Raw genomic sequence first — 19,344 nt, 5'->3', positions numbered from 1 at the left:
ACTATGAATGCTAAAATGCATTAACATTACAATTGTATAGTTATAATTATACAACTTACATATCTTGACCTACTTTAGAAGATAGAATCCCCTGCTTGTTTATACAGTCCATGTGAGTTATATGTTTTCTTCCCAACTTTTCACTGTCAGTCTGTGGATGTCTTTTTCTATGCGGTAAGTGTCTTGGAGACAGGAATATGTTCGGTTTTGTTTATGAATCCAATCTTCCATTCCATATTTTTGATTGATTAGTGTAGGCCATCAATATTCAAGATTATTATTGAGATATAATTTGTGTTCCCAGTTATTTGGGTTTATTTCTCATTTTTAATTTCAATTACTTTCTTTTTTGATTGACTATTTCTTCAGTGTAGTTCCTCCCTTCACTGGTTTTCTTTTTTTAATTTTATATTCAGGAAATGTTTTGCTGAGAATATTCTGATGTGCAGGCTTTCTGCTTCTGAGTTCTTTTAATTTTGTTTTCATCAAGGTAGGTTTTATTTCATGCGCAAATCTGAAATTTAATTTTGCTGGATTTAGGAATCTTGGTTGACATTCATTTTCTTTTTTTTTTTTTTTTTCTTTAATCAGAAAAGGTTTTATTATAAGAAACAATGACATCAGGTAAAAATGCAAAAAACTGTGCAATTACGGCAAAACATTTAAAAATATCTACACATTTGCCCCCATAGGACTACAGTACTTACTACATACCTGAGCACTGAACATCAAATGCCATCTTACACGGCTTCACACAGGGAATCTGATTCCTTACAGATCACATCCACCTTTTCTCATGCACCAGTGAAATCTGCCTGATGCTTAAGCATCAACTTGTAGGAAAACAAAAAACAAAGATGGAAAATAACACAATTTCTACTTTCCTATGACACAGTTATACCAAGTCCCGTTTTCCATGTGTAAAAAAAACATAGGAAAGTGCAACACACATTCTTCAAACACAGAAACAGTTACCATGGGACTGGACCCTCAGACTCACCCCAAGCTGCGGCAGCCACTGTGCCTTTCACTTACATTCTCGTCACATGTGAAAATGTGCCGTAGTGTCCACACACAATCCCACACAGAGCACTCTGTTTTCCAGGACCTCTTCTGAAGCCATTTTAACAGTGGCAAGACATCTGAGCTATAGAACGTAGAGTTCTTCATATAAGATTCAGTAGGTATCCTGCTGCTACAGTGAATTCCAAGCCTTGGCCTTGACACACTACACTTAGATCACACTCTCAACACAAACTGTTACAGCAAGAGGATCAACCCTTGTTCAGATCAACAGAATAGCTGCTGTGGAATCAACCACAGCACTGTTCTCTCATGGATCATACGGCACACAGACACTGCTCTCTCAATGTTCTGTCATGTTTTCAAGTAACACACTTTTCTAAATACATAAGATTGTCAAAAAGTGGAAGGAAATCTTAGATACTCAACAAAGCTTGCAAAAATACATGGAAATCTCTGGCAAAAACTGGTTGTAATTTCCCCTCTCCTCAGCATGCAAAATTGTAAAAACAAAAAACAAAAAACCCAAAGAGCATGAAGATAAAACATAAGACAAAAAAAAAAAAAAAAAAAAAAAAAACAAACTGGGGGCAGGGGTAAGATACTGGCTGACAACGTTTGTAAAGAGTACAGACACTGTCAAAGCCAGTAAGAAGCACACATCTAGCTTTCTAGGACTAGATTTTAAAATGTTACATCTACAAATGCTGTCCACTTGAACTTCCACTTCAGAAAACTGTTCCTACCTGTAGAGGTCTTTGTAAAGTTTAGAAAGTTACTGAAAAATGAGGTATGTGATGCAAAGAGGCAATGTTTTAAATTTGTTTCACAGTATCACATTACAATTTGTGCAAGTTTTTAATACAAACCATGCCAGTTTGCTTTCTTCAAGAAAATCAAACTGTTCTGATTGAGCACAGACTGGGCTATACTTAAATCCTTTATCAGTCTTTCTAGGCAGAGTAAAGAATGGTACCAAGCCAAATATTGCCTTAGACACAAACAAGTTTGTCCTTCATGTTACTATTCCTAACTCACTGTTAGAAATTAATCACTGAAATGTGAAAAATGACCTTGTACTGATAGCCATGGTTCTGTTTGCTCACTCTTCCTCGATCACCTTCAGTTAGAACGAGTATTTCAATGTAAAGTATTCATCGCTGTTAAGTGCAAAAGGAAAAAAAATGAGGTTGTAATTGTAATATGAAATTTTAAAAGTCATTAAACTATTAAACCACTGGAAAATTTTTATGTTTCTGAAAAACAAAATTTTAGAAGTAGATGTAAATCTTCACATTATGAGTTAACTTTCACTGTACTGACAATCTGGACAGGCAGAGGCTGGAAAAGGAGGTAGGGCAATAAAATGGCCCATGTTAGTGCAAACTTGGTACAATGGTCTGACTGTTCTCCAGCTGAATCCAGTTAGACCAGTAGCTGGCCATGCTTATCACAGTTAGCAAACCCTGTGAGATCACAGGTCAATAGGTAGAGCACTATGGCCAAGAAACTGACACACTCATGTGAGAGGAGAGCACAGGCTCAGACCATTTTAATCTGGCTAGCCACACATGCAGATTAATTTATGCTAGCACCAGCCACCTGCAAATCTGAGCCCTTTCCAGGATTTAAAAAAATAAGACAGTGTTAGCACTTGAAAAAGTAACTGCCACTTTAAAACTTTAGCTTAACTTAAAGTTATATGGGAAACATGAAACAATCTAACTAAAGGTTCTCAGACTGAGTATCTCCTTCAGTCAACTCTAGTAACAATGCATTTAAATCTCAGTTCACTTGAAAACAGTACACAAAAATATACACGAAACTATATATAAATATTAAGAATGAGAATCTAAGTTAGTGCTTCTGTGTTAGAGGTCACAGCTAAACAACTCCTAGTGATATTGCCTCAGATTGTTACCCGTATTTAAAATAAAGTCATGTCCACCTGGTCTGGGTGTCTCCACCCAGTAACACCCTAACTGCGCTATGGAGTGCATAGTTGTCTCGACTCCTCTAGTACCTTAGTGACTATCACAAAACTCTAGGATGACAGGTTACTTTAATGCCGGGGGGAAAATGCTGATAATTGCACTTTGTCACCTTTACCTTACTGAAATGAAAGCATCGGAAGAGCAAAAGCGAGTCCCTCTATGCTGTAAACTGTAAGAGCACCTATTTCTGTGCACAGAACTCAGCTTTCTTAAGTATGGACAGCACTTCTTAAGACAGGTCTCCTGGCACGAGAGGCCAGGGACGCTGTGAGGCCTGCTGCTCTCAGAGCACTTTCTGAAGACACTGAGGATAGAGTTTGGCAACAGCACACTCAAAGTGCCGGCCCAGGTCCCAGAGCCGATCCGGGGTCTCATACACCTTCTCCCACTGGTCGGCAGCCTCATCGTACTGGTACAGGGAATTCTTCCTGCTGGTTCTGAAGACGTGCTCCTCAACAGTCACTTGAATAGCTCGAACAAACAAGTGGAGTTTATTCTGGAAAAGGACCAGCTTAAGGTATGGGTTTATGGACTGATCACATGGGAAATCCTTCTTGCGAGTCCATTTGTTCAGCTCGATGTCGTAGGCCTCCACGGTGAACAAGGGCTGGTGATTCCCACAGGTTCGTGCTATGTAATAGATGGAGTCCTTGTACACCGCAGCCAAGCCCTGGATTCGAGGCACAGTCATGGAGGTCAGAAACCCCCAGTAGTCTTTTTGAGGCTCATAGAAGAGGAAAAATTCTCCCTGCAGGACGTAGACCCTCCCCCTCTGCTCCACGGCACTGTGGAACTCCAGGGCCACCGGCAGGGCACCCAGGGTCCTCCAGCAGTTCTCTCTGCTGTCGTAGCACTCCACAGACTTCAGGGGGTTCCGCCCGTCGCCCTCGTACACGCGGCCGCTGATGGCGTACATTTTACCACAGCAGTGCACCAACCTGCAGCCTATTCTGGCTCGAAGCAGGGATGGTTTGGACAGCCATCGATTGGTGGAATGGTCATACATCCAGAAATCGTTTTCTGCCTTGTAGTCGATGGAGACCTCGCTGCTGCTTGGCCTGTACCCTCCTGCAATGTAAATGTCATTATCTGGTGACACCAGAATCCCAACTTCTCTCAGGTCATTTGGTGGTTTGCATAGCTTGAACACCCTTCCTGTGGCAATATCCAGACAAGGCACTGTTTGCTTCTTTATTGAGTGTTTGTGGGCAGCATCGAAACATATGACCATTTCAGAGGCAGTCATGCCCAGCCTCTGAGTGCACCCATTGGTGTTGGACGGTGCCCTTTCTACACAGCCCACGGCTATGGCCTGTGCAAACTGAGGTGGGATTTTCTCTATAAAGGTATCGTCCATCAGAGGAAAACGTACGCATTTGGCAAAAATTTCTGGGAGGTGCAGTTCTCGTTCATGCTGTTCATGCTCAAACCACCATAGGATGCTTTCATACACGTGCTCCTCCCGGTCCACGTTTAGGTCGTCACTGTCCAGAATGCTTCTCAGCTGATCTTTTGTTAGCTGCAGAAACTCCTACTCTTTGGTGACACACAGAAACTTCTTACGAATATATTCTTTTGATCCGTCTCCAAGTTCCTGATGACCATAATGATCAGCGAAGATAAAGACCCTGATGGAATTCTGTGGGTCCAAATGACTGACCATGTACTGAGCACACTGGTCCTGGATGGATGGGATCTGGAAGATACTAGCGGCAGTGAACAAGGCTTGAACATTGGCCTCTGTCAGAACAACTCTGGAGGTATAGGCATAATTCAGTACTAAATCCATCGATTCAGCTTCAACACCAACTATTCGAACTTCTTTTTGAGTACTTTCTGTAAGGCCGCTAGTGAACATGGATCAAGATGGAAACTGGCCTTGATCACCAAGGAACTGGTCAACTGGCTGCAGCAAGCCTGAACAAACAAGCTCTGCGTGTCCCTTATCCTCCAGGAGTTTCTGCCTCCTCCAGGCCCGTACACCTCTCAATAACACCCTAGGATTTATTAACCTGGTCCAGGCAGCCATCAGCCTTGCTACTCTCTCAAAAACTTATTGTTCCTGAAGTAGGGGCTGATGGCAGCAAGCACGTTCCTATGGCAGGAGAAGGTCTTCCCGTGGTCCACTTCCACCACGATGTCCATCAGCTGCGCCTCCTCGTACATGGCTCGGAGCTGCCGCAGCACACTGCACGCGTGGGAGGGGTCCACGGCCTCACACCCTGCTTCCGCGGACGGAGTCCCGTTCGGCGTGGGGGACTTGCTTAAATCTGCGCACGCGGCCATTGCTCGCTGGGCCCGGCTCCAGCTCTTTAAAGAGGAAATGTCATTTCGCTCGACATTCATTTTCTTTCAGAGTTTGGTATATGTTGGTCTAGTGCCTCCTGGCTTTGAGGGTCTGTGTTGAAAAATCATCTGAAATCCAAATTGTTTTCTCCTATATATAATCTGACATTTTCCCCCCACAGTTTTTAAAATTTAATTCTTATTCTGGGTACTAGGCATGTTTATTTCAATGTGCCTTGATGTGGCTCTGTTGAAACTTTGCATATTTGGAATCTTGTAAGCCTCTTGTATTGGATTTTCCAATTCATTCTTTGTATTTGAGAAATTTTCTGACACTATTTCATTGAAAAGATTGTGCATTCTTTGCTTTGTCTCTCTGCACCTCATTCTATCCTGAGAATTCTTAAATTTGCCAAGGAAGGAGCAAATGACCCCCAGCCTCAGCTGTACGGCACCCTCACAGGCACACAGAAGACCCATGCCCTCTGCCCATTCCATCACCACACTCCACTCCAGTGAACATCTCCCCTATGCTGCCTTCCTGATGGGGGGGGCGGCTCCACTCCTGCACCTGGACACAAAGTTCCACCCCAGCCCCAACCCTCTCAGGTTCTGCTGCTGTAGCAGCAGCCTACTGACCTCAGTCCCTCTCATTTGTGGAACACTGCACCTGTGAGGCCTACAGCACTCAGTACTCCTGAGATGAGTTGGCATTAGAAACCTTTCCTCCTTCCTCTGTGCACTGCCCTTACCTATCCCTTCTCATGTCTCCCTAACTCCACCCCTTCCTTCCTGTCCTGGATGTGCCAAGATCACTGTACATGTCTCAAACCAAGGTGCAGGTGAATGAGTCATGAAATGCATTTGGGTTCCCAGTAAGTTGTTGCACCCAGGGCTCCCACACCACAGGAGGGAAAAGATTGTGGTGTGACGTAATCTGCTTAAAGAATGCCTAGTTTTTCCAAAGGCCTCAAAATCGGATATCCTTTCTATATGTATCTCCAATTGACTAAGAGAGAAATGAAGTTTTCTTTCAGGGAGCAAAATGGCAATCTTCCCTGGAACCTACTGTAGTTTGGATGAGGAAGGATGGTTGATGTGAGGTGGTGCATGTGCTGTGCCTGCCTCCCCCAGATTAGAGCTTCAGGAAGACAGATATGGAGGAAACTAACATCAGTCTGGCCACTGATCTTATTAAAAATCTAAATCCATGGTTCTACCCTTGAGTTCCAAAGTCCTACTTTCTTAGATTTGAGTACTGCTTCTTGGAGGTGACTAGCACTTTAGGATTCCAGGAGCCATATTAGCTCACTACTTCTCCTCCCTTGTTTCCATTAGAGTCCCCTGTCTTTTTTTAAGAAGGATCATCACCCCAGACACTATCCCTAACATCAGTGCTCTGAGGGAGGAGGGATAAGCACTTGATTAATCTTCCCTGAGGAACCACAGAGCTTTTCCTGACACTAGTCAGAGGTGTTCCCAAAGGTAGAGAAGGAGATGGCTTGTCAATGACTTCTGGTCCCTGCTAACCAACATCAGTAAAGTTCCAAATCTGCTAACTTTTGCAATCACCCAGCAAGTATTTGAAATCCCACTGCCCAGGCATTAAGTAAAATACAGAGTCACTCACAGAGAATTTTTCTTCCTGGCTAGAATTTTTAAACTTCATTAGGAATGAGGGGAAAATACAGTGATAAGTATTCAAGTGCACAGGATGAATAAACTTGATTGCCATATTTGTTCATTTTAGACTCATCTTCAGAATGTGAGGCAAATAGAGTACATGTTCATCAGATAAATATGTTAAAGAGAAATGATTCTGAAAGGAATTTGCTAGGTATGCAGTCACAATATTGATACTCCCTCCAATATTGAGGAGAATATTAACATCAAAATAAAATATGTTTATAATGACTTTTAAAAACTCCAGTTCATGAACAAGAAAACATTGTCCAAAATGGACTCCACTGACATCCTCCAGTGTCAAGGGGTATTTTCTGATGCAGTGCTCTGCTGAAAAGATAGAGACGCCAGAGACCACCCAGAGGTGCCTCAGATGAGTCACTTGGACAACAGGGATTATTTAAACCCTATATTTGCATTACAGCTCACTATCTATAATATTTATCAACTCAGATCTTCCTACATCTGATTTCATGTAAAAGCTTTCATGTGCTGGCTTACTAAGTGCCCATGATTAATGCCAATTTATTTTCACATTATTCACAGTGTCAATGTCTGTGTGTCTGTTTCAGGACTTTGGGTCTCAGCAGTTGCACCCATTCTACAGTTGGGGAGGTTCCTCTTCTCTAGGTACAGCCTGCTCCCTGTGTCTGCTTCCTCAGCCCAACAGTGCTTGCCTAGTCACATGTGTGTGGAGTATAAGTCTCCCCTTCCATGGTGCATCTCACTCCCAGTCACTGTCCTCAGAGCAGCATGACACCTGATGATCTTCATAGCTGACTCACAAGGCACATGGGACCAGGACCAGTCTTTTGCTTGGAGGGTGCAGCCATTGCTGGGCATCTTGACTGGTGTTGTCCATATCTCCCAGAATGACACCTTTGCTCCTAGTCCACATACACCTGGCAGAGGCAGGAGAGACTGGAGAGACCCCAATCCAAGACCCTGAGAGCTCCCCTGGGGATTCTGGTTGTGACTGAGTCTAGGATTCTTTTGGGCATTCTGACAAGTCTCACTGGGGACCTGGACATGTTCCTTTTCAGGGCCTGTGCTCACTTTGGTGTCCTGGTCCCCTCTGCATGCTACAATCTGCAGGCATGTGGCTGGGACAGATTAGGACTGTTGTAGGGTACTCAAGAGTTGAGCACCTGGACCATATCATGCCTTTTGAAGGCATGACATGACTCCAAAAATTTCAAAACTTGAAAGAAGGCTCCCTTTGGCTTTGGGACTGCTGTCTTCACATGGAGGGTAGGATTTTGGCCAGAGTGCCTTAATGCTGGCTGGCAAGTGCCAGAGAAAACCACTACCTTTCCTTTTCTGGGCCCAGGAGATACGAGTTCAGATGTGTGGATGGGAGGCACAGAGGTACATATGGTCTCATGTGACTGATGTTGACAGGGGGCTGACTCAAGCGGACAGGGTCTAGGACAGATCTCCCCTGGTTTGTTTGAATTGGCATTGGCCTGCTTTCATGCTACAGGAAAAGACAGACACATAAAATACTCATTAGTACTGCTCTACATCAGTGAAAATGAAAATCTGTCAATAACAATATGGAACATAGAACTTGGAAGTTAAATGTAAGATAATAACAAGTACTCATTTTCAACTTGAGGTAGTGTTCCAGGTATGGTGATAAAATATAAATATGTTAGATTATCAAATGATAAAAATTATGCAAAATTGGAAAATTAAAATCATTCTTAATATTTTATGTCATTATGAGGTTTTAAAAGGCTCTTTCCTTCAACTTCTATGGAATACAATTGTCTAATGTGATTTGGAGGACACTCTGATAAGCTGGCAAGTTTTGAAGACAAGTTGATTGTATGCACCCACACTAAGAAAGAATATCGTCCACTAGGATTTGGTCTTATGCAGCAATTTGATTCAACCACACCTGTCTGGCAGGAAATTGAGAGACGTGCAAGTCCTTCTACAAAGCATTGGAAATATCAGAGTTGAAAAATACACAAACCCAAATCACATTGTACACAGCAGATTGGAGCAGATGCCTCACGCAGGAGAGACATGGAATGAAGCTAATAAGTGCTGCCCAAAGTAGGAAAGAAGCAGAGCAGCTGGAAGAGACTCACCTTCAAGCAGGCTCAAGGCTCTATCTCTTCCTTCCAATGTGGCTGCTGCCTCTCCTGGGGTCTCTTGGTATATTGCTGGGGTAGATCCTTCTGCTGCTCCTCTTCCCTGCTGAACAAATGATGTCAATTATGTGTATCCAAATGGAGAAGCAGAGTTTAAGGTCCTGGTCCCATTAAGTGATTGGTGATACTCATATTGAAGCCTTGTGACAATTTTGCTACATCTGTGCCTTCCCTCAGGTCAGACCCTTGCCCTGACACCAGGCAGGCAGTCTTTCTCATTTTTCAACTAAGTAGTTTTATATGTTCTCCATTCCTTCTGTGCCTGTAGTGTGCGAAGCACCTAGATGTGACCTGACACCTCCCCTTTACTGATTGGACATGAGAAAAATGAGCCCATGGGTGTGCTTTCCCGATATAAAGCTTTTGTCTATTCCTTTCCAGTTTGTCTGTAACTGCCTGGAGTTGGCAGTGCAGTGCTGTAGAGAAGGAGAGGCACAACTACCTTGGATTGCAGTGGAGTGGGGAGTACTTCTGTGCCCATGTTCAACTTTGCATCTGGTTCTTTAGCCTCTCAGGCTGGTTAAAGCCTCCTGTGATCTGGAGGTTGCCCTTGTGCCTGGGCCTCCTTCTCCTGCTGTAGGCCCAAGGCTTGTGGGGCCAGTGCCCCATCTCAGCACTTCACAGGCCATCTTCTCCTCCTTCAAGTGTTTCCAAAGCCCCACATTCCTTCCACTTCACCTGTAGGTAGAAAACAAAAATGATAGTGCATGAGCAGAACCACAGCCAATATTCCATTATCAAGAAAAGGACAGATTTTCACATCTTAGTATTATATTTTGGGGAGAGACTCAGACAGGAGGTCCATTTCTAGGGTACTAGAGATGCTAGAGTTGTTCCCAAAACCCAGAGTTGATGAAGGCACAAGTAGGAAGGACTACACATTCTGAGAGATGGGGTACTGAGCCAGGATTCAAAAAGTCGATAACATCCTGGCTGGATGTGATACTTATTTGCAGGTAAAGCAGACACTGGCAGCATAAGATCAGACCAGTTGGCCTGATGGGGAGTTCCCAGACTAGGCCATCATGGGATTCGAATGGACAACTCAGTTATAGAGACAGAACCTCTATGATCTAACCTAGGTTCCTTAATCCATGTTGGACCCTGGCTTTCCACACACCCAGGCTTCCACTTACCCTGGGATCCTCCTACTCTGGTGAGGGAGCCCTGGGACCCACTGCTGCCCTCTGCTGCTTTTTCACATTCTGAGTATTAAAGGATCTATGTAGCTGAGGGTGTGGGGAACAATCTGTCCATGGTCTCATCTCCTTACAGTCAGGTCTGTCTTCCTCAGGTGCCAAATTTAGAATTCTCTCAGTCACATGGAAAAAAACAAAGTCCTATTCACAGAGAAACAAATGCTCTCCTATGTGTACTTCCTTGCCTTTTTGTGATAGGTAGAACCATGACCACATAGTCAGAACTCTTCCACACAATGTGATGTCCCATTACTACATGTTTCTCCATTCTCTGCTATAGTCACCTGGTCCCAGGATGGTACCCTGTCCTAGTCCAGACACATTGCCTGGTAATGAGACATTTGTTCCCCGAGTAGCTGATTCTAGAGAACATGTTCATTTCTATTGCAACACAGTGTATGAGTGCCAACAGAGGAAGTGATTTCCTTGAGTGATGAAAGAATCATGGCCATGAGGACTGGTATATATAGTTCTCTTACACAACTATTTGAAAACCAACTATTTTCATATCTGACCAACTGTGTGGTCAGGAGAGGCTGTTTCAGAGAAATGTTTCAAAGAAAAATCTATTACATATCATACTTAGATTTGAAGTTCATAATTTGCATTCCAATTTGCTGACTTAATTTTAGCACCCTGCTATTTAATTACTTTCTCATAAATATAAAATTAATACATTTGTTCTTTTAATTTTTATTATTTTTTTATTTTTATTCATTGAGCACAAATGGGTTACAACTATCCTTTCTCTGGTTTATACCAAGTAGAGTCACACCATTTGTGTAATCACAAGTGTACTTAGGGTAATGATGCTTGTCTCATTTTATTATTTTCTTTTCCCACCCTCTACTCATGCCTCATTTTCCTGTACACAATTCATCCCTCCTCCATTCTTGCCTCTTTCCCATCCCCCATTATCTATCATCATCCACTTATCGGAGAAATTATTCAGGCTTTGTTTTTATATGATTGGCTTATTTCACTTAGCATGATATTTTCCAACTCCATCCATTTGACTGCAAATTCCATAATTTTATTCTTTATGGCTAAATAATAATCCCTTATGTGGCACTGGCTCTTTGCGGTACAAAATCCGTGAATATTTGGCACCTCTTGCAGCAACAACTTGCACGGATCTCCTGGGTGGTGGAGTGGAAACTGAGGCACTTCTATCTTTCTCTTTAGTGCACTGCTTTCTTGCTTGTTTGTTTATAGAGGATAGAGGAAATGAGGTTTACTTGCTTTGAGAGGAGAGAGAGAGAGACTTTGCTTATCAGAGAGAAAGAGACTTTGCTTAAGAGAGACCTTGAGAGAAGGACAGGCTTTGCTTAGAGCTTAGAGGAAGAGAGACTTGGTATGCCTGATAGCTGCCACCGCTTTTCCCTACTAGCTGCCGCCATTTTTCCCTCTAGCTGCTGCCATGCATCTTCTTCTCTCTGGCTACTGCCGCGCATGTGTCTAGCTGCTTCCGTGTGTGTGTCTTCTTCTACTGCTTTTCTGCTAACAGCTGCTGTGTCTCTGTCTCACTCTGCCTACGCCTATATCACCTCCAGGAGGCAGAGAGCAGGGCCACGCCTCTTACGCAAAGATTAGTCGAGACTCTCCAAGGAGGCAATTAGTGCTCAAGAACACATGGGCATACATGGTGTGCGTGCACAAGAAAATCATCTGAGTGTGCTTATGTCAATTAACCTCCTTGCTGCTGATGTGATCAACATGGCACGGCCCCCAACACTTATGTATATATTTGTGTATATATACCATAGTTTCTTCATCCATTCATCTATTGAAGGGCATCTAGATTGGTTCCACAATCTACCTCTTGTAAATTAAGCTGCTATAAACATTGAGGTAGCTGTGTCACAGTTATATGCTGAATTTAAGTGCCTTTGGTATAGGCCCAGGTGTGTGGTAGCTGGATCAAATTGTGGTTCCATACAAAGTTTTCTAAGGATTCTCCATACTGCTTTCCAAAGTGGCTGTACCACTTTGAACTAAAAATGAACAAAGGAAATATTTAGACTCGGCATGTCTGTGTGATAAATTAGGCCCAAATCAAGAACTGACATATTCAAAATACTGTCAAAATATCCTGATTCTTTTCTGATCCCAGTGGACTGAAGCTAGGAATAAACAGAAAGAGAAATTCAGACAGTTTTTAAAATATTGAAAATGAATAACTGACTTTTCAAGAAAGAGTTGGTTATTCAAAAATGATAAGGAGAAATCTGGGATGACAAAACAAAGGAAGCTGCTTTTCTGGAGACTTGGTGGAGTGAACATAAGAAAGTAGACAGGCAGCTTCTCCACAACGTGGGTAAATAAAAACAAGGGGGTACTTTGATCGATCCTAAAACTAGTCCTACAAAGCAGTCTGGGAAAACAGGAGGTTGGATAAAATAAGAAAAAACTCCCCAGTGGCACAGACACTGACACCACTGGGCTGGATGTTGCAGTCACAGTGGTCCCTCCATCAGAATCACAGAGGGATAAGAGAATTAAAGGAACCAGCAGTTTTCAGAGGCCTGGGGACAGAGCATTTAGGGACCAAGGACATTGCAACAAGGACATTTTCCAACAAACCACAAAGACACACCGCATGATATCCAAGTGTGGAGGAAGAAGCCACCATCTCTCCAGGTGACATAAGGAGGAAAAAGAAAAGGACCATTTTTCAGCTGTGGCTGGGGGGCTGGCAACTGAGGAAACCAAGTCCTGGCAAACCTGAGGTTGACTTCAGATATAGGCCCAATAAACACACTGCACGACACAGAGTGCACTTAAGGGTCCAGAAGAAAATCAAATGTGGAGAGAGGATTACACAAGGGACAACTGGTGTCAGAAATCCACCTCGCTTTACTCCTCTCCCTCCAATCTGACTCTTGCAGGACCAACTGCTAGAGACACATCTGAGTGGGAACATTGAAGGTTGGGGGCAGGAGAAATTCTTTGGAGACCCAATGTGAGACCAGGAAACATGGCATCTGCAGTTGATGTAGGGAACTAAGAATTGACCCACCTACCCAATGAGTGGAAACCAAGGGAAGCCCTGGGGTAAAATCATACAGCATGGCCTGCAAGTACTGGGTGCAGGAGGTGTGCTGATTTAAAATCTCCAGACCAACTGCCATTTGGCAAAAAGCCTCCAGCCTAACTAAGCCTAAACCTTGCTTCCAGGAGTTCCACCTCTGGGATTTCCTTTCTCACTCCAGTAACAGAGAGTGGAGCATAATGCCCTAGAAGACCACACCTAAAACTGCAGAGAAGAGAAGCTGAGAATATTTTGAACTAAAATGGAAATAATTCTTTAACTTTGCATCAAGATTTTTTAAAAATTATTTTTCACTGTTTAACTGTGATCTTAATGGTACATTAATACAGTTTATACATTTATACAGTTCCCTATTTTCTTCTTCTCATCTCTAGCATTCTTGAAGCCAATTATTTCACAAGGATTAGTTCTGTATGCACTAGTATGTTTACTTAGTATATTGTAGTTTTGTTTTTTTATTCTTTTATTTCTTGATTTTCCTTTAAAGTTTTTGCTTCATGTATATTTTTCTCCTGCCTAGCTGTTTCCCTTGATTCCTTCTTTTCTTGTGCTTACAGCCAATCTCTATTGTTCTCTCTTTCACTCTGCTTTTAATTCCTTACTTCTGCCTCCTCTCCTCCTCCCTCATAATCATTACAGTCTGTATCACTTCTGTTTCTTCTCAGTCCACCATTTAAAAATGTAAACATTTTGCAAACTTGCTCTTTTTATTATAGGCATGAGTGGTCATCTAATTTGCTTCTTGGGATACTAAACATTGTAGACATGATAGAAGGAAATAGTTGGTTTAATGCTGTGAAGTGTATGCTTGGTTGTTGTTATTATTTGTTTCCCCCTAAACAGCAGTGTACTGGAAACCCTGAGGGACAGTATAAGTCCACAGGGTAGAAACTCTGTTGCTTCAGATCCATAACTACTAGATGGGTAGATGCACAAATGACATGAGAAATCAAGGGACAAAGTCACCCTGAGCAAACCAACATACTCCAGTAATAGGATCCATTGATAACACAGCAGAAGAAATGTCAGAAGTTTAGTATGTACATAGTTAACTTTATCTGAAAGTAAAGGATGATGTGAGAGAGCAAACACACATAGCAGAAGATTACTTCAATAAAGAGATAGAGATTCTGGGGAGAAAAAAAACAAAAATAAAGGAACTAATAAACCAATCTAGAAAGCATCACCAAGAGATTAGGCCAATTGGATGACAGAACCTCAGGCAACTAAGACAAAATATATAATCTTCAACAGAGAGGTAACCATGGGGAGATGTTAAAAAACCAGGAATAGAGCTTCCAAGAATTAAGGCAGAACAGGAAAAGACCAAATTGAAGATTTTTCAGGATTGATGAAGGCATGAAGATACAAACAAAAGGAAAGCACATTATTTTCAATGCAATAGACCAACAAAATTTCCCAACGCTAAAGAATGGAATGGAGAATCAAATACAAGAGGCTTACAGGACACTAAATGTGCAAAATTATAACAGACCCACATCATGGCAAATGCCTAGAATACAGAATAAGGACAAAATTATAAAGGCTGTGAGAGGAAAAAATCAGATTACATATAGGAAGAAACTAATTTGTATCTCAGTGGATTTCTCAACCCAGACCCTCAAATCTAGCATGTCGGGGAACAGCATGTACAAAAAATCTATGCTAATAAATTAGAAAATCCAGAGGAAATAGCCAAATTTCTGGTCACACATGACCTTCCAAAACTGACCTCAGTATATATTGAAAAAACAAGAACAGAATTGAACCATTACAAATGAACCATTGTAAAGATTCTTCCAAGAACATCCATGGCTCCATAGGATCATTGCTGAGTTTTACCAGACTTTTAAAAATTTTGGTTTAAGATTTTTTAGTTGTCAGTGGATTCTTTAAAATTCTATTCATTTATATGTGGTGTTAAGTGTTGAACTCCAGGCCTGCCATGTACCAGGGACGCCTTCTACAACAGAGCCACAACTCCAGCTTATTAGCAGATGATTAAAGAGGTTCCAAAAACAATGCTTCTGAAATGCCCCCATGCTGTTGAAAGGCAGGGACATTTAAAACATTCTGTGGGGCCAGAGTTAACCTGTATATTTACCCAACTGATGAGGACACAAGAGAAAAAGCAGAAGTAAACTAAGCACTTATATTCAGCACGAAGGAGGTAAATCCTGTCATGATCAGGGGCTTCCCTGGAACTGAAAGACACCACATCCTAGACACAGAAAGATAAGGCTCCAGTGTTTCCTCTCATATGTGGAAACTGAAGGAAAGAAAATGATCCAAAGGTAGAGGGAGGACCACCAGGGGACTGGGAAGGGAGCATCTGGAGTGAGAGATGGTGATTGGAAAGAGAGGGGAGGGGAAATGTGTAGAAGGATGGATGAACAGGAGAAAACACTGACATGTGCATGGATGGAAGTATCAGGCTGAATCCCATTAATTTGTTCACATTTAAACTTTTATAAATTGCCCAAAGTAAAAATGACCAGTTTCCATATGACTCCTCCACCTACCCATAGAACTCTGAATAATGGAGCATGTTCCCTCTGAAATTTGAATCATTCCACAGTCAATAAAATGTTGAATGATATCTCAATGCAAACACACACTATTTAAATCAAACAACCCTCACCCAAGGACCTAAACCTCCATCGTTTTCTGTTTCTCTTCTACTCTTTCCCCCAACAATGATCTGAAGAACACTTTGGACAAGAATCACACCTGAAGTCCAGCTGTCCTCCTCTGCTCTGCCAGCAGGTTTTCAGGCAAGTGGCTACTGGACAAACAGCCCAGGAGCAGAGGCAATGTCCTGGATGCCAGAGGAAAGGGAGGGAGGGACATTGAATACTGCCCTGTGCCCATGTGATCCAATGCCTCACCTGATGCCACTCACCTATTCCCTGTGGAAATTCCTGTTAAAATTTGACTCACACATTTGCATCACCTGACTCTAATCCATGTTCCTGATTTGCAAGTCCTTGTGTCCTAGATAAATGCTACTTGCCTGGATGCCTGTGCCAATCTTTCTAAGCTAATACTTGCTTAGATGCAGGCTCTCAAAATCAACACTTTAAATGGGTTTTAGGCACTTGGTAGATTAGAAATTCAAGATGACATTAGATGATATTGATTTCTATGAATTTGGGTTGCAGTGGTCTTCAGGATTATTTTTTTACCACTATACTTAGAGATGCAACTGTTAAAATAAATGCCTTTGAGGGATTCAAGTGTTTGTAAGAAACACATTATTGTGAGATGAATGGCAGGATTTCAGTTTGCCTTAAAATGTCCAGGGGTTTCTCTTCCTCTCTGGAGTTTGGAAAGAACAATCCATGACTTGAAAATGATGATTTTTGATACCTAGTGGTGGACTCCTCGCACGCACTTTATTTTCTAGAAGTTTTGTTAATGACTCACAGGGAGTAATAAATGATTGGTGTTATTATGAGAAATCAGTTTGCAATTATTACTTTGGAATCCAAATCTGGTTTCATTTTCATTACATCAGTCAATACTTGGTCCTCACCCTTAGGTGAGAGATGGGGTCCATGCATTCCTTCAGTGCCCACCACCTGCTGCAGGCACTGGAGGCCGTAATCCAGTCATTCTTAAAAGTCCATCTCTACTTATCATTTGGCTGACAAAATCCCCTGAAGGTAAATCCCTCAACAAGGGTTTACTTCATTTTAGACCTCAGCATCTGTGATACTTTGTTGTACAATACCTGAAGAGGAGGCTCAATCTCCAGGCGTGGTGAAGGACAAAGCAGAATCCTGGGCAGGAATTAAACTCCCCAAGTTGAAATCAGCTGGGACTCAGTTGGCCAATCGCTGCAGCCTAACGTGTGAGAACCCAACTGATGCTTAACAACAGATAGGAATGAGGTCAATTTGACCAGCTTGATCTTAAACACCTAGCAAAACAGTTAAAAAACAAACCACAGCCATTCCTGGACATTTCAAAGAAGAAACAATACTTAAATATAACTTAAGATGAACACTTGTATTAGCACCTAAGAAAAAGTAAGACTAGAGGCTATAAAAGAGATTTGTAGGCAAGAGTGCCTAATAACTAGCAAGAGAAACTGCCAGACTGATAAACTTTTAGTCAGTGTAAGGACTACAGATCTTATAAACCTCCTACACAGACAGACCTAATCAATGTATGTAAGTATGATTATTTAGTGTAAGTATCAAAATAAAGGAATCTTTGCTGAACCAGAGGATGTACCAATAAAAGGATATTTTGCAAAAATCAGATAACATTAAAAAGCTTAACTATATTTTATGGGGATATATATGACATTAAAAATTAAATGTTTTGTGTTCATTCCTGATAACTCTGACAGTGTTAAAGATTTCCATTCTCACATAAAGGTCTTGACCTCTGCAGCCTTTGTTACACCTTGTTATGGAAACATCTTCTCAGCTTTTCCACCTACTGGTGAGAGATTATTGACTTCTATCACATTCCTGATATTTATTGACATGTTCCAGATGCTACAACATTTATTTTGATTTCATCTCATTTCAGAATTCATGTCCTTTTGTTTCTCACTCATAGAAGCAGCACCCCCAGATAACATTGCGACCTGTTCATCCCCAACCAGAGATTTAGTATGGATCCCACAACCTACCCGATTTCTAAAAGGGAACTCCAATCTGCTTGCCTCACTCTGCCCCATTCCAGCTCTAAGCAGCCACAGCTGTCATTGTCCCATTTCCTTACAGCAATAAGAAGTTCCTAAAACTAGAGGAGGGAATGAAGCCAGTATTAAAAACAGCCAGTAAGAATGCAGTAGGTGATCAGGTCAGAGCAAGAAAATGGAGGATGATCTGAGCCTGGGAAGTTGGACAATCTGAGCTCCTGAGAGATTGGAATGATCATGTCTCCAGATCCCTTTGATACAGCCATTCCCAAAAAGGTTGTTAATGAAGCAGTTCCTGAGAAGACAGAGAGCTACTAATCAACACCCCCTGGGCTGCCACTTCCCTCCTGCCTGGCACTCCAACTTGGCCCTCCAAGTTCACTGCTCAACGCCACCCTGGCCATTCCACTGACATATCCCAGTCACTATGCAGGAGGGGGTGGAAATAAATGAGATAAGAGTGAAGAATACAGGAGAACAAAGGAAACTTTGTTGTAAAAGGGGCAGGGCACTCTCACTTCCTGGATTACCAGAATACCAGCCATGGCCCCTTCTCCCTCCCAGGGGACATCTGTGTTCTAACTTGAAGTAAACCTGCTTCATACACCTGCCTCAGCATGCTTCTTTAATGTTCACACTTCAACATTGGAGGAAGCAGAACTCATCACCAATAACTGGTAGTATCAGTGCTAACATTGTATGTTCCAGTTTATGGAAACAACTTCTCAACTCATCCACCTACTGGTGAGAGATTATTGAGCATCCTACAATTGGGTTTCTTCCAGGAAAAACCCATGTGACACCAAATTTTGAAATCAAATTGGGGTCCCAGGAAATCCTAGTACAACCTGAAGTCTTCCTACTTGCAACAAAATGTCCTGAGATCCTCGTTCTTCCTGGGTGTTTGGTGCTATTCCTTTTTAGTCAAATAAATTCAGGTGATGAGTAGCAACTCCATCCCACCTGGGATGGTTGGGGGAGGTTTCACTTACAATCAGAGAACCTGGCATTTTCTAAGTCAAGTGAGGGGTGTTGGGTCGCCTTTGCTAGCAAATTGGCATAGGGGGCTTTCTAGGTCAGCCTGAGTATTTGGAAATTTCCTAAATTTACTGATGTGCACACAAGTCTGGAGATCTAGTGAAATCAGAGAGTTCCATCTGACCTTCTGAGCAATTTTAGTAGTACCTGTCTTCTAGGAAAGCCCTGTCTCCTCTTCTGCCTGTTGGAGTTTCCCCAGTGTCCTGGGAACACAGAAGAAGAAGATCTAAAACTGCACTGGATGGGAAAA

General features: G+C 42.2%; 1 protein-coding gene and 1 long non-coding RNA gene across 2 annotated transcripts in view; one reads left to right on the top strand and one right to left on the bottom strand.

Annotated features, from left to right (window-relative positions):
- The window catches only part of LOC306660663, a 781,776-nt gene that overhangs the window by 186,517 nt on the left and 575,915 nt on the right, over nucleotides 1-19,344 (top strand). The gene's annotated exons all lie outside the window — the stretch shown is intronic.
- On the bottom strand, nucleotides 1,461-5,303 carry LOC306661247 (kelch repeat and BTB domain-containing protein 8-like; the record flags this gene model as incomplete). The annotated part of the gene is given in 3 exon segments (XM_079140093.1): nucleotides 1,461-4,548; nucleotides 4,552-4,864; nucleotides 5,059-5,303. Coding segments are annotated over 3 exon segments (1,806 nt in total). The 3' UTR covers nucleotides 1,461-3,300.

The sequence above is a fragment of the Sciurus vulgaris genome, assembly GCF_902686455.1.
Source record: "Sciurus vulgaris genome assembly, chromosome: 5".
Lineage (NCBI taxonomy): Eukaryota > Metazoa > Chordata > Mammalia > Rodentia > Sciuridae > Sciurus > Sciurus vulgaris.
The sequence above is the reverse complement of the archived record's forward strand: the minus strand, read 5'-3'. Positions and strand labels throughout refer to the sequence as shown.